This window comes from Acipenser ruthenus, chromosome 19, assembly GCF_902713425.1.
Source record: "Acipenser ruthenus chromosome 19, fAciRut3.2 maternal haplotype, whole genome shotgun sequence".
Taxonomy (NCBI): Eukaryota; Metazoa; Chordata; class Actinopteri; order Acipenseriformes; family Acipenseridae; genus Acipenser; species Acipenser ruthenus.
In genome coordinates, this window is record NC_081207.1 from 22,627,827 (window position 1) to 22,652,051 (window position 24,225).

Genomic DNA, 24,225 nt, shown 5'->3' on the forward strand with positions numbered 1-24,225 from the left:
CACATGTATTATGGACTGTACACATGTTGTCTGCCCTTAAACATGATGTTTCATTTCAATACAGTGGCACTGCAATGATAATGCAACAGTGGCACTGTTCTAAAGGGCAGATGATAGCATGAGGGCAGCTACAATGGTACTGAGGCATTGCTATCACACTTTGTAATATTTTCATAATACAAGTATTCCATGGCTAACTGATTATGTTGAGAGTGGTGTTAGTTGTGTCAAGTCTGGAAGTGTATTTTTAACATTTTATGTAGAAAGTGAATGTGTTGGCAGCTTAGAATTTGTTGTCAATGACTTTATGAGTGCCAGACACCACTCTGCAGAATTGTAGTGTTGTTGCTACTAATAGGTTCTAAGAGGACCATAGCTTATCGTTTAAAATGGTATGTGAACCCATAAATACTATATAAGTATATGTAGTGCCATCATTGAAGTACATTAGTCCCATATCAACACTGGTGTGATAATATATACTGTGCAATATTTAGTCTAAATAGTCTTGGTTCTACTACAGGTTTCACCAGTTTACTACACTGGTATTTTAATGGCATCCCAATAATAGTTTTTCTGTGAGGGTGTGTTTTTTTTCCAGGAAAGGTAGTAGTCTTCAAAAGCACCTGATTGGTGAAACTCTGCAAATGCTTAATAAATCAATGAAAGTAAAAGCTACTCTAATTTCAACAACAACAGAATTAACCTGCAATTTGATTTTTAAATATGTTTTAATGGAACTATTTTGGTAATTTTTTCACTTCATTTTTGAGGGTGTTCTGTGTTCTGGCTCTCATATATTTTGAGGCACTGACTATCAAGCATCGTGGTTTAGATTTATGAGAGCTTTGAATCCCCACACAGCCCTGACAGTCCAGGGCAGTTCTCAAATAGAGACTGCTAGTAGACCGCATTGACCTGAATTGTGGTGAGATTTTGTGATATGGTTTCTGTCCTTTGAAACAACAAAACTTATTTAACTTATAACTTGCCCTGAGATCACGAACAACACATTTAAAAAAAGTTTTTAACATAATATAAAATATCATTGTAATAGGAATCACAGTTGTGAAGAGGACAACAGAAGGCTTCACAGCTTCATCACTTCCCTGTGGGGCTGGGGCAAAGGCTGTCTAATATCACAGTCCATTATAAACAAGGTTGCTGTTATTAAAGTCACAGCTGTGTCCTGGCTGAGGAAGACAAGGAGGTATTACAGTTGTTTTACAATTTACAGTCATGGCCGGGGATATTGTTCTCTTGGTAAAGGCTGAGTATGGCTCTTACTGTGTTATTGGATTTAACAACATTTAGTATTTAAATCATGTAAGATTATCATGAAACAGCACATGCTAATTTCAGTAAAAAAAGAGATTCAAGTGAAGTTACTAGAAATAATTCCTGATACCTAATCAAATAAGATTTTCCCAGCACCAAAATCTATAAGAAATGTAATCAAAATGATTGGCTATATCATCATTAATAGAATGCCACAACATTGAAAATATTTTAATATAATCAATGCCACACAGGTTAAGGCTTTGCTACATTTATGATGTAAAACTATACGTGAAGCAGTTTTGGCAATGCAGTCCTTTGTAGATTTGATGTGATTTAATTCTTAGCACTTATACAACATTGCCCATGGGCTGTTCTGTGTGTTTTATGAGTGTCTTGGAGAACAGCTGTTTTTTTCCTTCCCCTCCTACTACAAAGCACCACATTTAGTACCAGTCCTTTCTGTGCTGAGATCCTCTTTACTGTATTACACTGTGGTTAGTGGCTGCTGTTACCCATATACGTTACCCTGAATGTCTTTAATATTAAACCCTTCCATTACATTTGTTCCCTTGCAATATCTATGGTCGCTGCAGTATATTATACAATTATTATTTTCAGCTGTGCAGTTTAAGGTTGACAACAAGGACTTGGAAAGTGCTAAAGGTTGGTGGGGAGGAGCTGAGGAACTCTGTCACCCCCTAGTGACTGCCTCCAGCAATACAAGACCAGGAAGTCACTGAAATCACCAAAGCCATATTTTGTCTAATTACATTCCGTCTAGTGCTGCAGATTAATTTCCTCTAACTGGGATAGCTTGATTGGGTTGTCATGCAATATATGTTCTCTTGATTATTTTATGTAGTTTTCATAAATAGTTGAATATAATCCATGTTTTCAATATGCTAGAGATGGTGCCAGTATCAAAATCCTCTATTCTTTATGGTTGATGTATTTATTTATTTATTTTTAGTTGATTGAGTGACATTGCTAGACGAAAGAAACAAAGGCACATTTCAAGTTATGAGTGTCTGTGCTTGAATCAGATCACTGCGTAGTCTTCTTTGTTCAAGACTGAATAGATTCAATTATTTAGCCTGTCTTCATATAACATGCCTTTTAAACCAGGAAAATTCTGGTTGCTCTTCTTTGCACTCTTTCTACAGCAGCAATATCCTTTTTGTAGCGAGGTGACCAGAACTGAACACAATATTCTAGATGAGGTCTTACTAATGCATTGTAAAGTTTTAACATTACTTCCCTTGATTTAAATTCAACACTTTTCATTATATATCCAAGCATTTTGTTGGCCTTTTTTATAGCTTCCCCACATTGACTAGATGAAGACATTTCTGAGTGAACATTACCTAGATCTTTTTCAGAGATTCTTTCTTCAATTTCAATATCTCCCATATGGTATTTATAATGGACATTTGTATTGCCTGCGTGCAGTACCTTACTCTTTTCTGTATTAAATGTCATTTGCCACGTGTCTGCCCAGTTCTGAAAGCTGTCTAGCTGCTGCAACGGTGTTTGCTTACTGTACCAGATCCTAAGTCATTTGATTTGGAAGAGCAGAGGACCTAATACTGATCCATATGGTACTCCACTGGTAACCTCACTCCATCGAGGTTTCACTTCTATCAATACTTTCTGTTTTCTACATGTTAACCACTCCCTAACCCATATGCATGCATTTCATTGAATCCCTACTGTGTTCAGTTTGAGAATCAATCATTTATGCGGGACTTTGTCAAAAGCTTTCTGGAAATCTAAATAAACCATGTTGCATGCTTTGCAATTAGCCATTGTCCGTGCTGCATCCTCAAAAAAATCAAGCAGATTAGTTAGACACGATCTCCCTTTCCTAAAACCATGCTGACTGTCTCCCAGGATACTGTTACCATACAGATAATTTTCCATTTTGGATCATACTATAGTTTCCATAAATTTACATATGGTTGGTATACAGGGAGTCTTCCAAAAACAACTGTAAAAACTGAATGCGATTGTGGGACATTGCAGGATAAACTAGGGGATTAAACTTCAGTGTGTAAAACAAAAATGATAAAAATCCAAACACGATGTTTTAAAATAGTGCTGTCTGTGTTATTGCGCATCTCGGCGATCTTTGTCGTAATCCCGCGAGATTTTATATTTTCATGAAAATGCTCTCTCGCGATGTTTGTTTGGTGTTGTTGCCTGGAGACGCGGGTCTGTTTCTGTGTGGATCACTGCTGAGTGTTAGGTTTCTTGTGAAATGATCAGTTCGTTATTATTTTTATTTTATTTTTAATTTCCTTGTCTTTCCACGCGTAAAAATCCCTCGAAAATGGTACGTTTTTTGTTACGTTGTTTATGCGAGTTGCTTGTATTTGCAGTATCCTACTGTACGTCCATAAGTAGGAATAAGTCTTTCTTTACTTCACTTTGCAGTATTGTTTTTAAAAAAAATGCATTCGTCACAAACTAAAGGCAAATCTTCCATTATTCCAGTCTTTATCATTGAGAGTTTCAAGTCAAAATAACAATTTTCTTTTTTTTTGGAGTTTATGCATTTTACAAATTGGTCTACTTTACTTGCGTTTTCAGACCCTCCATTTATACATGTAGTTTAAAAGTTATTTTAAGTTACGTTATTACAACAGTCATTTTCTTTTCTCTTTGTAAAAGATTATTGTTTGATAAGCACTGTTCTTACTGTAACTGTACAAAAGGAATTTCAGAACAGTCCTATTTAAATGCAAGGGAAACAAAAACTTAACAACTTCATTGATGCACAATGGAGTGCAGAATATATACTCATATCGACATTATTTTTTTAGCCACCAAAAAAGAAGAAAGGGGGGAAGAAGTCTGGTAAAGGAAAGAAAACACCAACAGTTGTAGATGGACTTTCTACAGTGGAAATGTCTAAGGAGCAGGTAATATTAATACAATGATAAGATTTAAGAAATTACTACCTAGTAAAATATATCACCAAAGCAATTATTATTATTATTATTATTATTATTATTATTATTATTATTATTATTATTATTAAATGGTTGTATGACCTTAAGAAGTATTGTTTGTAAGTTAGTGATTCTTCAACAGTGTGTTACCACTTATAACTGGTCCTCCAGTTTTTTGTGTTGAGGATCTTATTTATTTGGTTTATTTGTGTTATGTTACTTTTGATTCTTTGCTTGTTTTTACATTACTGCAGCTGTTCAGATTGTATTAACAGTATGCAGCAGAGTGAAATGCTAAGATGCTGTAGGTCACATGGTTTGAAAGCATACTTGTCTTAAATATTTCAATGTAGCTGGAGGAGCACATTGTCCGTCTACGTGAGGAACTGGACCGGGAACGGGAGGAACGGAATTATTTCCAGCTGGAGAGGGATAAAATCCACACCTTCTGGGAAATCACCAAGAGGCAGTTAGAGGAGAAGAAATCAGAGATGAGGAACAAAGACAGAGAAATGGAGGATTCTGAGGAGAGGCATCAAGTAGAAATCAAGGTAAAATCTCACTGCAGTTATCTGCCTTTCAAAAAAAAAATCTGGTTTTGTTTTTTGGTGACCTTCTCTGCCACATTTTATTTTACAGGTTTACAAGCAGAAGGTGAAACACTTGCTGTACGAACACCAGAACAACATTACAGAGCTCAAGGCTCAAGGTGTTGTTGCTACGAAGCTTGCACAGAAAGATCAGGGCATGCAGGAAGATGATTTACGTAAGGGTGTGCGCACCCTGAAAGTGGATTTAAAAGAGCAGGAGCTTTCCAACGAGAATCTGGTGAAAAACCTCAAACTGGTATGTCAACTCATTTAAGACATTTTAGAATTACAAAAATGTATGTTTATTATTTTCATATTGAAAATGAAGTTTATTACCGCCTTCCATTTGTATATTTGTAACCATATTTGCATATTCCTTTTTTTTTATCTCAACAGAAACATGATGAAGAAGTAACTAAACTGCGGAATGATTTTGAAAGACAAGTACGAGGTCAGCGTTATTAGTGTGAAGTGAGCTTGTTTGAGCTAGCGGCTGATACAGGCCTATAGGTTTCATAAAAAAAAAAAGCTTATTTAGGTGCAACAGTTGGCTATATCCTTTTTAGTTATTTTGTTAAATATTTTAGACCTCTCATTTTGTTCTTATACAATATATATATATTTTTTTAATGTATAACGTGCATAGCCTTTTTATTACATTTCATAAAGATGATGTTTGGATAGCTAATGCCACCTGCCATTTTGATCTGCTTAATGCCTTGGATATTCATATTATGCAAAAACTTTCAAATTAACTTTGACATTAATTTATGTTTAAATGTAAACTGACAATCATCTTTCAAGAGGTGTTATTTGATTACATTACCGTTTAATTTAATTAAATGATATATGAGCCTGCATATGCTTTGGTAGTCAGAATGGCTTCTAAAGACCTGTAACACAAAAATACTTTGATTAAAATATAAAAACAAAACAAAAAAAATCATTTTAGATTTCTAATTAGAAGATTGAAATGTACTGGGCAAACAATGTGATGTAATTTTCACATCACATTTAAGAACATTGTATTGCATCTTTTTGCTAACTTGTTTTCATGCTTTTCTAAATCTTATTTGGTATCTTTCTTACCCAACCAGAAATCGAAGCTAAGTATGAGAAGAAGATGCGAGTGCTACGAGATGAGCTGGATCTGAAGCGCAAAACTGAAATCCATGAAATCGAAGAGCGAAAGAATGGCCAGATCAACACACTGATGAAGAACCACGAAAAGGCGTTCAGTGATATCAAAAACTACTATAATGACATCACACTCAATAACCTGGCTCTTATTAACTCTCTGAAGGTAAGATGATAACACAACGATTCACAACAGTGGGATGCTACCTTCTATATTCTGAGTCCCCATGGAATGAAAACATGGAGTCTCTGATAAACTTGACCTAATGATTTCAGTGGTGTGGATTTATTATTTTCAGACCTGCCATTAAAGTAAGAGGTGGAGCAACTTCATCCTTTTTCGTCTGTGTAAACTTTTAGGAGCAAGTAGAGGAGATGAAGAGGAAAGAGGAGCGGTTAGAAAAGGAGATGGCGGAGGTCCAGCTCCAGAACAAGCGCCTCACTGAACCTCTTCAGAAGGCACGGGAGGAGGTGACTGAGCTACAGAAGCAGCTGGCCAATTACCAGAAGGATAAAGTCTCCCTGGCGGTAGGCATCTCTGATCATCCAGACAAACCAAAATTATATTGTGGGATGATGAAATATGGACGCACTAATATATTGGCTTTGCTGTACACTTAACTGTGGTCTTAGCTTCATCATCAGCAAATGAGAACATAAAACCATTCCCTCACTGGAGTGGATATACAGAACATTGAAAATAAATGTTGTCTTAGATTTTATTACATTGTTTTTATGTACTTTTTTTATCAGGGTGCCAAAGCTCGATTAAAGGTGGCAGATAAAGAAATGAAAGACCTGAAATGGGAGCATGAAGTATTAGAACAGAGATTCAGTAAGGTAAGAAGGTGTTTCTCATTAGTTTTGTAACATTGTCAGTTTTATTTTCCTTTCCTTTCGTTCACCACATTGCAAAAATGGATCTCTTGCCAAGTATGGTATTGCAGCTCTTCATAAATATATTTTTTTATGCTGGTAGTATCCCTTTTGAGTTGTCCTCTTTCTCCTTGTATTAGGTGCAAGATGAGCGGGACGAGTTGTACCAGAAGTTCATTAAAGCTATTCATGAGGTACAGCAGAAGAGTGGATTTAAAAACCTCCTGTTGGAGCGGAAGCTGCATGCTCTTACAGATACACTGGAGAAGAAAGAAGTTCAGTTGAACGAGGTGCTTTCTGCCTCCAACCTCGACCCCACAGCTCTGACTGTTGTAACACGCAAACTTGAGGTACAGTATTTGGATGCCATTCAATTGTGACTTCATTAATGTTTTTTTTTTTCCATTACTAGTACACCAATACTAATAGCTGATGTAAACATCACCGATGTAAACATCAGCTGCAGTACAATAAATACATAATCTCTATAACCGTTTTGGAATTCCTTGAAGCAGCAACTATTTTTAATGAGCTGTTTCCAACGAGTCATCTTCCTGAATGCACACAAATTAGAGGGTTCATATTTAGTTATAATATAGTGAAATACGAAAACCCATGGGGCTATGTGTAGTGAAAACTTTGTGATTTTGTGTTATAAAGTATGACCAAACAGATGGTGTACGGGTAAAGTATAATGGACTAATTGACAAGCACTGAAAGTGTTGTCACATTATCAATATTAAATCCCAGGTTTCTTATTTAATACTGCACTTTTTTGCAGGACTAACTTGGGTGTCACAAAGTGTACATTTTGAACCTAATGACTTTACTTATTGCGATTTGTTAACACTAGCAATTGAGTCAAATTAGAAGCTTCGGCTGAAATTCAGGGGAGAGATTATTGAATAATTGCGCTCTCATTAGGATTCTTGAATAATTGCGCTCTCATCAGATCACGTCCTCGTATGTTATATAAATCTCAGGTAAACTCACCTGGGCGTTGCCGTCGCAATCCCAGTTGTAATCCTACCATCTACCTCCCCAACCTCCCCCTTAATGCAGGCAGTCCCCTTGATGAGGGGGGAGGGACGTGGCTTCACCACGGTCCACCCTGCTGACCTGGCATCGGTGGCTTCTTCTCCCCTTAACAGGTGGGACCAGCGGCCAAATAATCACCACTTTCACCATACCCATACAAGCAGTCATGATCCCGACATTGAATAGACTTTATATACTATTAGAGATCTTGATCCCATAACCACAGAGGTCCATATTTTAATGATCCAATATATATGAAAATGTATAGAAGTAAAATAAATGAATTTGTATTAGATGAACCATGTAATTTTTGGTTGTGAAATATATACAAACATTTTAATTAAAGTATTATTAGTGTATGATTTGTGTATATAATTTACTGGACAATTAAAAAAAGAAAACGATGTATGCTGGTTAGATTTTAGTTTTATTTCCTTTATTATGAACTAATAGATATGTAGAATTACCTTTTATGCTTTTCTTGTCAACTTATTTTATATTTTTCCCACATTATTATTATTTATTTATTTGGCAGATTCCTTTATCCAAGGCTCGCAGCTGACTTTTTACATTTTTTAACTCTTAAAATGTTTTTGTTTCTAGGATATTTTGGACTCTAAGAACAGTGCTATCAAAGACTTGCAGTATGAGTTAGCCCGGGTTTGTAAGGTAGGATTACTGTGTTGTTTTTTGCATTTTTGCAAGCTCTATTTCACAGCTGGTTGGTAAAACATGTACTTTTTGCATTTTCAGGCTCATAACGATTTGCTGCGGACGTATGAGACTAAGCTTCGTGCTTTTGGAATTCCAGTAGATGAGCTGGGATTTAAACCTTTGGAGAGTACAGTAGCTGGACAGACACTTGGTCAGGGACCTGCAGGACTGGTTTCTGCACCAACATAAAAGAGCCACTCAAATAATGATACCTGCTTTCCATAAAAAAAGACACACTAAACCTCCCTTCTATGATGTCTGCATATATTCTTTTAAAAATGTGAAGATGAAAACTGTTTGTTTTGTCTATTTTAAGGGAAACATGTTGATTATAAATTCAAAATAATATTCTCGTTGTTTTGGAGTATCATGTTGTACTATACTTGTGTCCAGAAAGTTTGTCATTCTTAATACTAAATGGTTTCATATGCAAACAGGCAAACAAAAAAGTGATTTAATAAAATAATATAGACAGGTAAATTATGTATTTTTCATTAAAGACAAAATAGAGTACCATCATTTTATGGTAATTAAAGATGTCTTCATAAGAATCATACTATGAATTAAACATGTTGTTGAAGCTGACACCCTGGGACCCTTCAAGAAGCTGCTTGATGAGATTCTGGGACCAATAAGCTACTAACAACCAAACGAGCAAGATGGGCCGAATGGCCTCCTCTCGTTTGTAAACTTTCTTATGTTCTTATGTTCTTATACATTTTCGAATGATAACCGTATACAGTAGCAATTCAAGCATTCTACTTGGAACACTTTTTTCTCTCTCCAAACCAATGCGAGACTATATTATCATGAATACATGTTTTTAAATAAATGTATTTAACATAATAAGATGTTTATTCAGTGAAGTCCTGAAATTAAGAAGTATAAAATACATGACAATCATGGTGATGCACTGATGCAGCTGTCCCTTATTTGTATACCGTTTAAATTTTTTTTTTTTTTAATACGGATTTTCCTTTTTTTTGAGGTGCGATAAGCGTTTCTAAACACAAGATTCACAATTAGATTACAGATGATTAGGAAGTACATATTTGAGTCTCAGAAAGAATACTATTGAAATTGTCCATGGAAACTGGTGCAGTTTTGATATGGTACAAGCCAAAATGGCCCTAACCCCCTTACCTTCCAAGTATTCAATGCTTTAAATGTATATTTCCATAATCTAGTTTAATGTAGTTTTTGTATAATGACATCACAATTCTGGAAAAATAATGTTCCCCACAGGGTCCCAAAAGGTGCAGTAAACATACCCTAGGTGGTGGGCTCTTTCAAATTGTTTCTGATTCACCTTTGTATCTGAATCACACATTTTCTCAAATAATTTTAACGTATAAATTGAATGTACAGCTGTTTTTTAAACTCTTAAGCAGTTGAGCTTCAGTGCTTTATAAGATAAACTGCCATAAAATAATTACGAAAAAAAAGTGTTATGATATTAAGAATAATAGTAATTAAAAAGTGAATCATTTTTGCAGTATTCAATATTTAATATTCATTACATTGTTATGGACCATTTCTGACTTTACATATCGGTTTTGTGACTACATGCAATTGCAGATTGTTAAAACATTTCTTCAAAAGCCTGAAAAAATACCCACTGGCTACAGTATAAATAGATCTACGAGCATAATAATTTACAAGCACACATTGGTATGATTATAAGAACGAATGTAATCTTTGGGTCCAATACGTTTAAATTTGATAAAATAAGAGACCGCCAAGGATCAATTCACACACTTTACATGAGAGTTAGGAGAAGAAAAAAAAAGAGCTATGGATAAATATATGAAACTTACTTATCTCTAGGTATATGTTAACCCAGTACAGGTAGTAGCATGAAAAATTGACAACAAAATTATTTAGCATAGATCATTGGAAGTATCAAATTGTGGAGATATATAGAGCTCAACTCAATTTCTAACATATTTAAACTGTTCATATGCACAGATACAGACTGTTGTAATGCCCATTTTGTTTAGTCTTTTTTTTTTCTTCTAACTCTATAAGGGCTTTTACACCCCATCTGAGGCCTCCTGCAAACAGCGGTACCAAGTTTGCACCCCAGTCTTTCACTGTGCATCAGTTGACTTTCCCTAGTTGCAATTGTTTCTGTGCTGGGAACACCAGCTCCCACCATGGACTGCTGCAATATGAATTTTCTGAGGCTGCTTGAAATTCATAAATAAAAACCAAGGTGTGTAATATTACATATGTACTGTATTTCTTTCACTTTGTCAAGGAATTAGCCAAACGCTGTCCATTTCAAAAGTGGACATTATAACAATTAAAAAAAAAATTTGAAAATATCAATTAGATCAATAACCCTATAAACAGTAGCATTGGTTTAATTACACCGTGTAACAATTTTTTTTTTTTTTTTGTTCCTGTGTAGTAAGTGTTATTTCCTAATTGCTTATGCCTCAAAAGTATAGAAAATGGCTATTATTCCCCACAAACTTTGCTTTTGTGACCAGGACAGTGATATTTTGAAATTTACCTATTTTCCAGAACATTCCAGATAGATTCAGTGCTGAGTAAACTTGGAGTAACTTCTAGAACTTTCCAGTAATATAAATAGTAGTATAAATTCAGGGGCCTTAAGCCCACCAGTTCAGTTTAGTTCCAGCTGCCTAAGTGGATACATATCTGCATTTTTCTGAGATGGCATCAAGAGGCTGCAAGCATCCGGCAGACGCATTTTGCTATGTCTGCGGCCAATTTATCAAGACGAGCGAAAAAGTACTCCGTGGAAGCATCTGCTAAGATGTGTGAGGCCTATAAGGCATATTTCGGCATGCCTGTCGGGGATCAAGACAAACCCTGGGCACCTCATTTCACCTGCGAGCACTGCAAAAGAACTCTGGAAGGTAAGATGGACAATTGTTGCTCGGAATTATATGTGATAAAATTTGTTAAAATTTTTAAAATTGTAAAAGTTTTTAATTTTAAAATGTTTTACAATTTTCAATGTTATTGAAAAAATATATATGAAAAATGTTGCAAGAATCTCTTACACATTAGTCATGGGTGAAATAAATGTATTTTAGTAGGATGGTACAGAGGGGAAAAGAGAGCCATGAAGTTCGCTATCCCAAGAATTTGGCGGGAACCCACTGACCACTCAAGCAACTGCTGCTTCTGCATGGTGGACCCTTCCAAACGTCGGACTGGCAAGAATGCACCTGCTATCACGTATCCGGACCTTCCTTCATCCATCGCCCCGGTGCCACACTGCCATGAGCTCCCCGTACCCACTCCTCTGGAGAGAGAGCAGCCGTCTTTAGAAGAGAGCAGCAAGTCAGAGAGCGAGGAAGACGTTGTAGATCCAGATGACAATTTCAGAGGTGGAGCTGAGGAGAGAAACCCATACTACCCCAACCAAAAAGACTACTCACTTCTAAATCTTTTGTAGTCATTTTTGTATTACTTTAGTATAAATACATGTTAATTTGGATTCATATGTTGTTTTTTTCTGACTTTATGTGAACGAAAAGACACAAATTCGCCCGTTTTCTCATTGGAAATAGGTACATTTCAAAATATCACTGTCCTGGTCACAAAAGCAAAGTTTGTGGGGAATAATAGCCATTTTCTATACTTTTGAGGCATAAGCAATTAGGAAATAACACTTACTACCCAGGAACAAAAATTGTGTTACAATTATTTGTTTTACTGTTTGAAATGCAGAGCTAGGGCTATTTGTGGATTGTGTTCTAGTGCCCTCTAGTGGAATGTTCATGCAGCATATCAAACTGTCTAAATTGCAATGCACTGGTATTATAATGGTATCCAATGTTTGTTTGTTTTTTCTAACTTGTGTGAAAGGGTGATAGGCATTCCTGTGCAGGAGCAGCTTTAACTAAGCAGCTGTGAAACAGTAAATGAAAAATCTCTCTACCAAATCACAGTTTTAGATGGGAAGGATGCATATAATAAGGGGAATGGTTTGGGAAAATGAAAAGAAATATGTGAACAAATGTGGTTGTAAACCCATTCATTTCCCCACACAAATATAACTTTAGTGAGAGAATCATAGAATACAATCTGTGTCAGCAATGGCCAAGAAAAAGTAGTATGCAGCTTGGGAGACGGAACTGTTCTTTTCACAGTAATGTAATGTTAACTGTAACTGTCTAAATTCTATAAAGACATCATCTGCATGTCATCACTCCATTACTCCACTGCACCGTGCTAATATGTAAGTACAGATACCTTATGTGTAGCTGTGAAGATCAGCACTGACAAAAATAAAACCGTCTGCTTACTGTATACAAATTCAACCAACGCACAATAATGAATACTTACTCTATTAACTTAGAATTCAATGTCGACTGCTCCCTAGACGCGCTTTGTGAAACTGCGCCCTACAAAACGTTTTTAATACCGCTTTCTCCAATGGGACTGTCTTTAGAAATGAATATAGTTGTTATTATAGCTAAACAATACGATATACTTACAGTATTTAGACTGCGCACTAGAATGAGTTTCGACCTTTGTGAGTTTCCGTACCAAAGCTACTTGCACGTGTCTGACATTCTACAACAAACAGCTGATCAGTTGTGAAGTAACAGAATTTACATCAGTTGCATAAATTTGAACTTGCAGTCATTTTGTAATGAGCTATATTTATGGCACTGGCTGATAACAACGGAGGTCGCTTTATTTTACTTTTTAGTATTTTCTGTCATTGAGACGTGTAATGGATACAGTCTAGCCGATTTAAAGAGATGTCCGTACAAAGACGTGTTGAATTCAAATAGTGTAATCGCTTAATCATTTGAAAAAAAATAAAGTGTAAAAAAAAAATGGAGCCTGTAATCAGTTTTTATCCAGGTGGAGTATATCATTTTTATTATTAATGTCGTTGCTTTTTTGTGTGTGTGTGTTTTTTTAAAAGAATAAAGTAAATTTGCTTTTGGTTGTTTAGATTTATTTATTTATTTATTTATTATGCACATTGAACTAACTGATTTCATGTGAAAACAGAACGCCTCAGTTTGTTGTTAAGTTACTGTCTCCGTAACAGTGCCATATCATTTCTGGAGTGACTTTCACGTTGTCTATAGCGCTCAAATGTAAACATAATTCTGTCCAATTAATATTTTACCGTTTTTAGATTCCCATTGTTATTAGTATATTTTTTTTACGTATTTCTGTTCAGCAGATATTATGGGATAGTTTATAAAAATGCCATGTACACAGTATAATTCTGAGATAACGTGTTTTTCCAGGTGTTACTAAGTGGGATATCCGGAAGAAAGTTTGGGACTACATTGAAGACAATAACTTGGCCAATTTTCCAAGACCAGTTCATAACAGAATACCTAACTTTAAGGTACCCTCCTTCTTCTTATGATGATGATGACTTTTATTGTGATGTACAGTACCACTAGGTTATATTATTGGAAGGTACCGGTATAATGTAGTACTGTATGAACTATATACAAGTATTATCATCCGTAATAGTTTTAGATAATTTGAAAGTACATTATGCTACATATAAAAAATATTGTTAGAGGTTAATATTAAGGATATTAATGAGGAAGATGCATTCAAAGTACACACTTAAATTTGCAGTGTACTGGTAAAAACCTGCAACAAACTGGACCTTGCAAGCGAAATGGCAGCCTATATATATATAGCGACCCCTCTACCTGTAATGAAAGATTAGTTCAAAGCTGCAAAACAGAACAATTGTTGTTTGATTATACAAAATCCCATAGTTTACCATAGTATATTTGAATGGTAATTTAGTATTTTTACTTTGCTTTTCCTATGATTGAGCTATACTATGCATTTCTGTTTAGGGCAAGGTTCTTAATATGCAACCAATACTTTACAATCTTTTCAATATGCTACACTTTGTTATGCTTTTACCTTAGTAAACTTTTCTAAGGGATGTTAGTGTAGTATCTAACTGCAGTATCTGATCACTTTGGTTCTTTTGCACAAACAGGGAGCCTCCCAAGCTGCAGAAAAGCTGACAGGTTTAGAGGAATTTAGAACCAGCAAGACTATAAAAGTTAACCCTGACAAACCCCAGCAACAGGCCCGCTTTCTAACCCTTGATGTAAGTCGCATTGTATCTCTATCTGTCTTTCTGTTTGCTGCAGGGGGCATATCAAGCATGTGATAGCATCAAAGGCCTTGAGGTCTTCAACAAAACGTGTGGAGTTAAGGTGGACCCCGATAAACCGCTAGAAGGAGTTCGATTAGCGACACTGCAGGTAACCTGCCATTCTGAGACGTGTAGGAAAACCGAAGGGGTTTGGGAGTAGCGTGTGCCTCAATACATTGCATAGTACTCTTCGGTCTGCTTTGTGATGAATAACTGCAAATACTTTTGATTTCAGGCAAGAAAAACCTTATTAGTCCCAACCCCGCGCCTGAGGACAGGGTTGTTTAATAAGATCGTCCCCCCTGAGGGAGCTAGCAAGGATATATTGAAGATATGCTCGACGTCCCAGGTGAATGTTTTATTAGCCTGACTTTCTTCATTTTAATTGATATACAAGGCTTGCACCCTTCTATAACACTAAATTAGCTGACCACAGAATATGTGTTTCACCTGTAAGACTGTAAGACTGTAAGGGCAAGTGACCATACTGCCATAATATTGGTTCTGTACTTTAAAGGGTCACTTTATTGATCCAAAATGAAGAGGCCTCACAGACAGATCCAATATTCCACGTCTGAAGTTTTGAAATATTTGTGTACCCTTCTATTATATCCCAGGGGTGGTGTTGTTTCCCATTGGAACTAGTTTGTATTTTATTCTATCAGGATTATATTGTAATGTCTTAGATTTAAATTCCTTAAATGTACTGCCTGGTGGCTGAGTAATTACGGTGGCTATCGTATTAATGTAAGGTTTTCTACCAATAAATAGATTCAATAGCCTTTTTCACATGTTTAGTTTAACAAGATACCACAGCATGTGGAGTTCAAGCAAGAAAAGGTGTTTAATGGGTAGGGACCTACATGGAGGATAGGGCTGCTATAGAGTGAAGTGATGAACATCTTTGACAAATGATAAATTCGACTGCACAATTGTGGAGCAGAGAAAATGGTACTGAAGCAATTTTAAAAGGTAGGCAAGTTCAAATCCACATGTCTGTAGTACATCATAGCCAGTCTAGGTACTAATGCACTTTTTTGTCTTTGGTGTCTAGGGAGTGAAAGAGTACAGTGTGCCCATTGGACTGGATGCAAAAGTGCAGGTGGACTTGGTCGTGGTGGGGTCTGTGGCAGTGTCTGAAAAAGGTTGGGTTAATATAGAATAAGCCATTGCAATATTTTTGTTTCATGGCTTTTTGCTCCCAATGCATTTTGGTCAATTTTAAGAAAAAAGAAACAAAAAAAAACCATACAAGTAAATAACAAATGTTGTAAGAATCATATTTCTTGGTATCTTCATCCATTACCTTCCAAAGAAAACATCACTTATTTGCACTGTATAGAGCGAAAGATGGCATGCTTGAACCTACTTCTCACAAACTTTTACCCAAATCAGCTAATTGGTTTTACTCGTACTTTTAAAAAGTCGAAGAGCATGGTCCTGTTGATGATGGTTGTCATTTTGTTTTCTAATCATGCCCATTACTTTTCTGTTGTTTCTCATCAAATGTACTTTCTTCTCGTTTGTGATCCAGGATGGAGAATAGGGAAAGGAGAAGGATTTGCAGATATGGAATATGCCATGATGGTCTCTATGGGAGCTGTTAGCCAATCTACCATTGTTGTGACTATTGTCCATGACTGCCAGGTTAGTAAAGAGAATCACACAGACTACTTTCTACTGAAGAGTAATCACCTAATTAACCTACAAAGCAGTCTAATTATTATTGCAGCTTTCCTTTGTCAGTTCCTAGTTTTCATTGTAAAATGACAATTTGCTTGCCCTACATACCTTCGAGGTGGTCTTATAAATTGTGTCTATATATCCTAGATGTGCAGTGCGTGAAAGCACGGAGGATGCTTTGTAGTTCACATTTCTTGTTATGAATGTTCATGCATAGAACTAGTGAAAAAGCCAGCGTGACTGTATTTGAAGCTTGCTAGAAACATTATTAATAGAGGATACACCATGAACAGTCATGCAGTACTGGAGTTATTCCACGAATGAAAAAGGCTGAATAACCTCTATGGCCACCCTCATGTCTGTTTAGATAGCAAGTACCATCCTTAGATTAAGCTCCACATCTGCTTAGCAGCGCAGCAACATTTTTAACTGTGTATTTCACCCGGTTGGATTTGAATGAATGCAAAGTGAGATCTGGTAAAAAAATAAAAAAAAAATAATAATAATAATAATAATAATAATCACAATCACTCAGCACAGCTGAAGAAGTTATCTGATACTAGCTCTCTCACTGGTTGTATAAAGTATTAAACAGTCAAAGAGTTTCTTATTGATAAGATTAAAATTATGTTTCATAAAATTGGATTCTACTTTCTCATGCAAGAACTACATACTCTATGGTATTTCCTTAATAGAAACTAAAGCACCCTGACTGTTCAATAAAATTTGAATATTTTGCTGAAAACTATTTATTATAAATACGCTTTTCAGAAGTTGACATGTTGTAAAATACTAATCAAAATGTATTTTTAAAATCAGTAAGAAAAACCGAATTCCCTTCCAAAGTGCTTGTGTATTTGGTTTGTTACAGGTTGTTGATATCCCTGAGGAGCTGGTAGATACCCATGATCTAACAGTGGATTATATCCTCACCCCAAGTAAAGTGATTAAAACTGAATGCAAACACCCGAATCCAAAGGGGATTATTTGGTCTAAGGTAAGATGTGGTCACTACTGTGATGGCTTGTATTTATTTTCTTAGGTTTCCTTTTCTACTAATTTATTACAACAATAGTTTAAAGATTCAAGCATTTCATGTACAATTCGTGTTTTGGGCATCTGTTAATCTGTTTCTATTACTGTTCAATGTTGTGCAGGGGAATACAATCCTGATATTCCACAATTATATTATACATCAGCAAAAATCTCTGGGACTAATCTAATACCTTTCTCTTGTATTGTATTTGCTTTTCTGCCAGCGTTTGCATGTTTTCAGTATTAGTATATAAGAAATAAATGATATATGGTAGGTGAATATTGTGTTCATAATTACAGTATATATATATATATATATATATATATATATATATATATATATATATATATATATATATATATATATATATATATATATATTATAAATATAATATATATATATATATATATATATATATATATATAAATATAATATATATATATATATATATATATATATATATATGTGTGTATATATATATATATATATGTGTATATGTATATATGTGGATTGGTAATCTGGCTCTGTGGATATTGTCTACCCACATCCCTAGATCTGTGTGGATACATCAATGGAAACATTAATTTTGAAGTCTGTAGGTACTTCTTAACCAAACCTGTTTGGCCAGCCATGATACATTATGGGTTCCTTATGTTATGATGTACATCTTGTCCATTTTGCTTTTCTAGGTGGATTTAAACTTATTGGGAAAGATACCTATCCTTAAAAAACTGCGCGAGATGGAAAAAGAGGCAGGGAAAGATGTGACGCTGAAGACTGAGCTTCCAGGTGCTACTGAGAACCCCAGCTCAGCAGAGGCCGAGGGAGCTCAAGCTGTGGTGGGGAGCGCCAACAACAAAGACTTCCACTCTGTCAGAAAGACAGAAACCACAAGGCCAGATGGGATCACCACCGTTTACATTGGCAATATCCCCCAGAATCTGAGCGTGAGGGAGTTCAAGACTGTTCTGCGGGAGCACGATGCAGTGCCTTTGCGTCTGAACTGGCAGGGAGCGAAGCGGCGGGCTTTCTTAGACTACAAGGACCCGGGTACAGCGGAGAGCGTCGTGGCTGCTCTCAAGGGGCTCAGCATCACTGGGAGCAGCATCCGCGCCGAACTTGCAAAGAGTCAGAGAAGCCAGTGCAACCGTGGGCCAGCCCCCAGGAGACCCAAATCAACAGAAGCTGAAAGTGCAGCTGAAGTGAAAAGCCTTTCATAAACCAGCTGCCGTGTTGGGCTCTTACTGTGGTTCATATTTATTTTGTGCAGTGTAGAGAGCTGAGATTCATAATCCCTCCCCCCCCCCCCACATTGAAAATGCTTCACCATAAAGAAACCCCTTAAAAAAAAATACCAGATGTTTACAATTGGGTCTTCTGTTGCCAAATCAAAGGAGTAAATTTCCATTTTTTCCATTTTAACATTAACCCATCTACTTTAGTTATAATGGGATAGTATGAGTGAGAAGGGCTTAAATCTTAACAGAGCACCCCAGTCTGACTATGTGCTAGATACTGTTGCAAATTTTGTTTTAAACACAAATGATCATTAATCAACTGGGACTGAAGCAATTCCACTGCCCCAACACTATAGTTTACTATTTAGATGGCACAGTACTGCCTGCTTTTGTAAAAATACGATTCCTTCTTTACGGTGACTGCTGTTGAGAGGTTCTTTCATTTAGACAGAAATGTGTAGTAAAATAGCAAGATAATCTGCTGTCATATACACTTTTATTAGTTGGCAGACACATATTATTATTTATTTGAATTGCAGAGTAGGAATGGCTGTGTGTATTAAAACTGCAAGATGTTTGGACTGCAGTGGTAGTCATGATGCTAATCAGACATTACTGTACTGCATGGCTGTGCTTGGATTGAAATCACACACTCTTTCTAAATATGTTTCTAATTAAGTGCTTTGGCTTACTGCTATCCTGGTCTTGTTACTTTGGTTAAAAGGGGATTTTAAAAAGCAACAGATATTAACTGTTGGCAGTACTTTATTTTTGTATTACCATTGAAGTCCTGGAGAGACAGTTACAAAGAGAAAATTGTAACTTCACTCAGGATTGTGTTTATTTATATTGAATTGTATGTTTGACATGAATTCATTGATTTGAGTTTGTAAATTGTATTACCACCATATCTCCTTTTAGTATGTTTCAGTGTTTTACATTTCTTGGCCTAGAAAATAGGGGAGACTTGATCTGGGTATTTAAAATCTTTACAGTGGTCAACAAAGTCAACCCCAGCCACTATTTTAATGAGAGACAGAGACCATTCAGAAGCTGAGTGGAGACAGATTCAGGACAGAGGATAGGAGGTGCTTTGTGACACAGAGTGGTGGTGTATGGAATGGGTTTCTGAGCCATTACATACACTGTTCATAACTTTCGTCATGTTCTTATTTGCTTTTGAGTGGTTTCACAAACCCCCTTTTAGCACTAATCTTGACAACCCTACCTAAAGATTAGTGCTAATCAGGGTCTGTGAAACCAGCCCTTTGAATAGAGAGATTTTATGTTAAACTAATTTGATCAATTAAAAAAAAAAAAAAAAAAAAAAACTTCCCAGTATCACAGAATTGATTTTAATGTAAAGGTTCTGTTTTTATTGAACCTATTTTTAGGTGAACTATCACTACAAATCCACATCATGCGGGACTTGTAATTAAATAATTGTTCACATGTGCTGGTGAAACAATTAAAATAAAACTGCTAAGATTTCCAACTTTGCATTATATACATCTATACAGCATATACCTATATCATCAAAACAAATGTCCATGCATAGTTTTATTAAAACCAGACAAGTAGTTATCAAGATGTAGTCCAGTGTTGGTTGCCAACAGTAACCTACTGTACATTGACCAAGTATCTATGCAAAGTATCATCAAATTTGGTCAAACAAATGTAAGTTTAAATTAATTAAGCAGATTCTTATAACTGCATGAATGTGTACCTAGGAATATCCTGACCACGTTTAATCCATATTTAATTGTCAACTCTCAGGATCTTATTAAAAATGTTAGTGAGATACATACAGGCACTTCCACTGTTTCCTTGCTTAGGGAAAAACAAATACTGTGGTAAATCTCCAAGATCAATTCTCCAAAACCATTAATCATCTGTAAGCAGCCTGTACATTAATAATGTATTAAAAGAGAAAACTTACAATACCATCAAGAGGGTTTCTGACAAATGTATTGCTATGGTGGATTTCTCACAAGCCACTGAACAATTGTGTTTAATCTTTGGCCAAGGAGTGGTGCTGTTGTTCTGTATTAAAGGACAAAACGGTTGCTTTACTTTCTCTCACTCTGAAAAAGATTTATTTCAGTGTTAAAATTAGAAGTTCTTGTACAAAGTTCTTATACTCACAAATCTTGCAGAACATTTGAAGAATGAAGCCCAATTTCTAATCACTGGACAGAACATAAAACACACCCGTAACTGTTTCGAAGTGCCTGACCTCCTGATGAAAAGAGTTAGTACTCTGTTCTGTTCTTCTGCATTCTAATCCTTCTCTTGGCTTCCATTCTGTTTTGGCAAATACAGTATGGCCTGTTTGCAAATGTAGCATGCAATGAAATAGAATTAACAAACACGGTTTACTGGGTTAGGTTCTGTATCCGTTATCAAGTTTTAGAAATGTAAGCCTATGCAGTAAAATCTGTTAATATCACTCCCTCCACTTAATATCACCACATTAAAATGGCCCTGCTAGAACATAATGGGAGTCAATAGGGCCGAGATTCTGGTTAATATCACTTTGGTTTGTATTACACACTGGTTACTGTCGCTCACAATTAAGAGCCATACAAATATCACTTTGGGAAATAAAACACTAAGATAGAAAGTTTACAGTTCAGTTGCTGCACAGTATTTGAATATTCAGAATACAAAGTATGGTAGCAAAATAAAGCATACAGAACACTAATGTGTATGCTTACAGCTGTCTTGCGTTTATATATATATATATATATATATATATATATATATATATATATATATATATATATATATATATATATAATGTTCATGTCCAGTGAAATATTCAAAATAGATTTGTATTACTTCAAAACACCCAGGGTAAGACGTATAAGAAACAGAAGTAGATACAAATTTCAGCTTGTGCTGTCATCAGTATGATCATCACCCACCATGCACCCAACTACCACCACGTAGACCCCCTATGAGTTCAACCTCCTCTTCCACCCTCTTTCGCTGGTTGTCCTTGAATCACAGATCAACACATCCGATCTCGTCAGGGTCACACGGTCCAAACTTACAATAAATGCTGTGTTATAGCCTACCTAGTATTGGTGATGGCGCTGCTATATTTTTCATTCATCCACCACACACTGGTATCGAGGACAACCGAGAAACAAGAGCACGATATAAATCCAATGCATTTACACGTTTTACTTTGTATCTTTTTTCCCTTTAGAATATTATTACATTTAATGTTCTATTAAAATTTGAAAAGATTTTGAAGAACAACATACAATTATTTGTGTTACTTTTTTGCCAGTAATTTGTGCATACATTTTTTCATTATTTAAAATTCCTGAAAATTGAATTGACCTGAACCAATTTAATGCCCCACAGTGGTTTTCTTGAAGTAAATGGTGTGCATTTATTTTCTCTTTAGATATTTAGTAAATATATACATAAATAAATACAACGCATCTGTTGCTGTGAGATCATTATATGTCATACAACACTACAACTGACCAATAAAGTAAGCGTGGTTTCTCAGCCTCTTGTTGTGTCAAGTTGTAACCACAAGGTGGCACTAAAATGTTAATCACTCGATGGAACTCTTTCAACTGCAGATGGAGAATACGTGTTGAAATAGCAGTATCAGAGACACTGATAAAGACTTCTAGTCGAAACACTTGTCATTTATTTAGTTTATTTTAGTACTTCTTAATTGAGTTTAATAATTATGGAGAATAGATTTGTATTACTGCAATGTGAGTTTACCATAGGTATATCCTGTAAACAAGCATTGGCCTACATTTTGTATTATAATTATTTAAATCATGAACTAATTGTAACATGTAACATAAAGCTCAATAAACTACATGTTCCAGCGAATTGACGAAAGGGTTTAAAGCTGCCATTCAGAAAAGTTATTTAAATTAGAATTAAAGATGGCACCGATCCGCTTCTGGTTTTGATTTTTTTCCAATTATCTAGATTGACATAATTATGTGGGGGCATGTCGCAGTGGCTGTGAGGAAGCGCGGTTTTCTTACCCTTCCAACATACTGGGTGCTACTAAATACCAAAGTAAGTCCCCCTCTTTTAAACAAACGAATATGAATGTATTTCATCTCAATCGACTTGTAGGCTACAGTTTTAACAAAGTGGCATGTTATCAAATTATCTTTTAAAATTTTAAAAACAACACAATACAGAATACGTTTAAAGTCAAATGAACCGACAGAAGACTGCACAAACAAACCATTAGCTTTTTAAAATATATATGATACTCCGTGTTGTTTACAGTAGTTATTTCTGGGAACTGATTAGTTTGTGAAGGCATAAAGAAAAGTTAACTGGAAATGCACAACAACGAAAAGAAAACCACACTAACCCTAAGCCTATTCGCCTTTAACAGACCCCTGATTAACAATATACACCCAGGTAAACAAAGGAAACCTACATAGCCTACTGATATTATTATTATTATAGAATAATAATAATAACAATAATAATAATAATAATAATAATAATAATAATAATAATAATAATAATAATAATAATAATAATAATAATAATGTCATATTTGAAAAGAAGCAGCTTCGGTCAAAGGACCTCTAGAGATCAACTGCGATGGTCTCAACGCCAGAATATAAACATATGTTGCGAAATGTTAAAACGTTAAACCAAATAATTAGGTATAGTACTTACATTTTTTTTATAGTTACAAACCAAGTTTTATGACCACCTACTAAAATCCGTGTGCTTGCACATTTACAGTGGGATGATTTTTTTTTTTTTTTTTTTACCTCAGTTAAATATATAGTGTTACAAATTAACACAATTACGAGCATTGCATGGAAAGCAGCGTCTATTTTACTTTGGTTTTCCAGCAATTGTCTCAACAAACTGTTCAACGCGTTTGTTTTCAATGTCGTATTTACTCTTTTCAAAACTATGTTGGTCACTGAAATACTGTATCTGTTATTCGTCTAAAAACTGTAAATATGAAGAACAGACATTTCTTAACATTTTATTTTAAAAAGTGTGTTAGCCTTAGGCCCTACTAGAGGAGTTTTATTTATGGAGGTGCATATTTACCAAGATTCTACCTCCCGTAGGTTAACTGACTATTGTTTTTCGAAACAGAAAAACAAACTGCTAATGTTAAGTTAAAACAACTCCGAGGGCCTAATTTTCGTTGAGTGTATACTAGCGCAAAGGTTTTCCATGATGTTTTTGGACCTGTATAGGCGAAATAAATATGTGAAGCAAAGGATCTGCCAGAAAAAGTTTATTACCTATCCATATTTATTAAGGTTCAAATACAAAGCAGGGTTTAGCTCTTAAATATGTTTGTCGAGTAAGGTTGGTGGTTATTATTATTATTATTATTATTATTATTATTATTATTAGTAGTAGTAGTAGTAGTAGTAGTAGTAGTAGTAGTAGTAGTAGTGCTAGCCGTCGTATTAAAAAAATAATAATAATAACTTAATTTAACATAACAGGCCTTGAATCCCACACACTTAACAGTTTGCAGTGTAAATCTCGGTTATTGTAGCGA

At 35.4% G+C, this 24,225-nt stretch overlaps 2 protein-coding genes across 3 annotated transcripts; both read left to right on the forward strand.

Annotated features, from left to right (window-relative positions):
* The first annotated feature begins 3,457 nt into the window (after positions 1-3,457).
* gas8 (growth arrest-specific 8) lies at positions 3,458-9,067 on the forward strand. Its single transcript, XM_034040589.2, has 11 exons — positions 3,458-3,613; positions 4,104-4,202; positions 4,586-4,783; positions 4,872-5,078; positions 5,219-5,273; positions 5,920-6,125; positions 6,320-6,487; positions 6,713-6,799; positions 6,976-7,185; positions 8,477-8,542; positions 8,627-9,067. The coding sequence occupies exons 1-11, from the start codon at positions 3,611-3,613 to the stop codon at positions 8,774-8,776; spliced, it is 1,449 nt and encodes a 482-aa protein (XP_033896480.1). The 5' UTR covers positions 3,458-3,610; the 3' UTR covers positions 8,777-9,067.
* A 4,031-nt stretch (positions 9,068-13,098) lies between these two features.
* Positions 13,099-20,021, forward strand: mthfsd (methenyltetrahydrofolate synthetase domain containing). 2 transcript variants are annotated; one of them, XM_034040516.3, is made up of 8 exons: positions 13,099-13,441; positions 13,840-13,943; positions 14,565-14,678; positions 14,962-15,075; positions 15,781-15,871; positions 16,261-16,373; positions 17,281-17,406; positions 18,135-20,021. In XM_034040516.3, exons 1-8 carry the CDS (start codon positions 13,414-13,416, stop codon positions 18,663-18,665), a joined length of 1,221 nt encoding a protein of 406 aa, XP_033896407.1. In that variant the 5' UTR covers positions 13,099-13,413; the 3' UTR covers positions 18,666-20,021. The 2 variants fall into 2 exon arrangements, with proteins under 2 accessions (XP_033896407.1, XP_033896406.1); XM_034040515.3 differs by lacking the exon at positions 14,565-14,678 and adding an exon at positions 14,722-14,835.
* Positions 20,022-24,225: the final 4,204 nt, after the last annotated feature.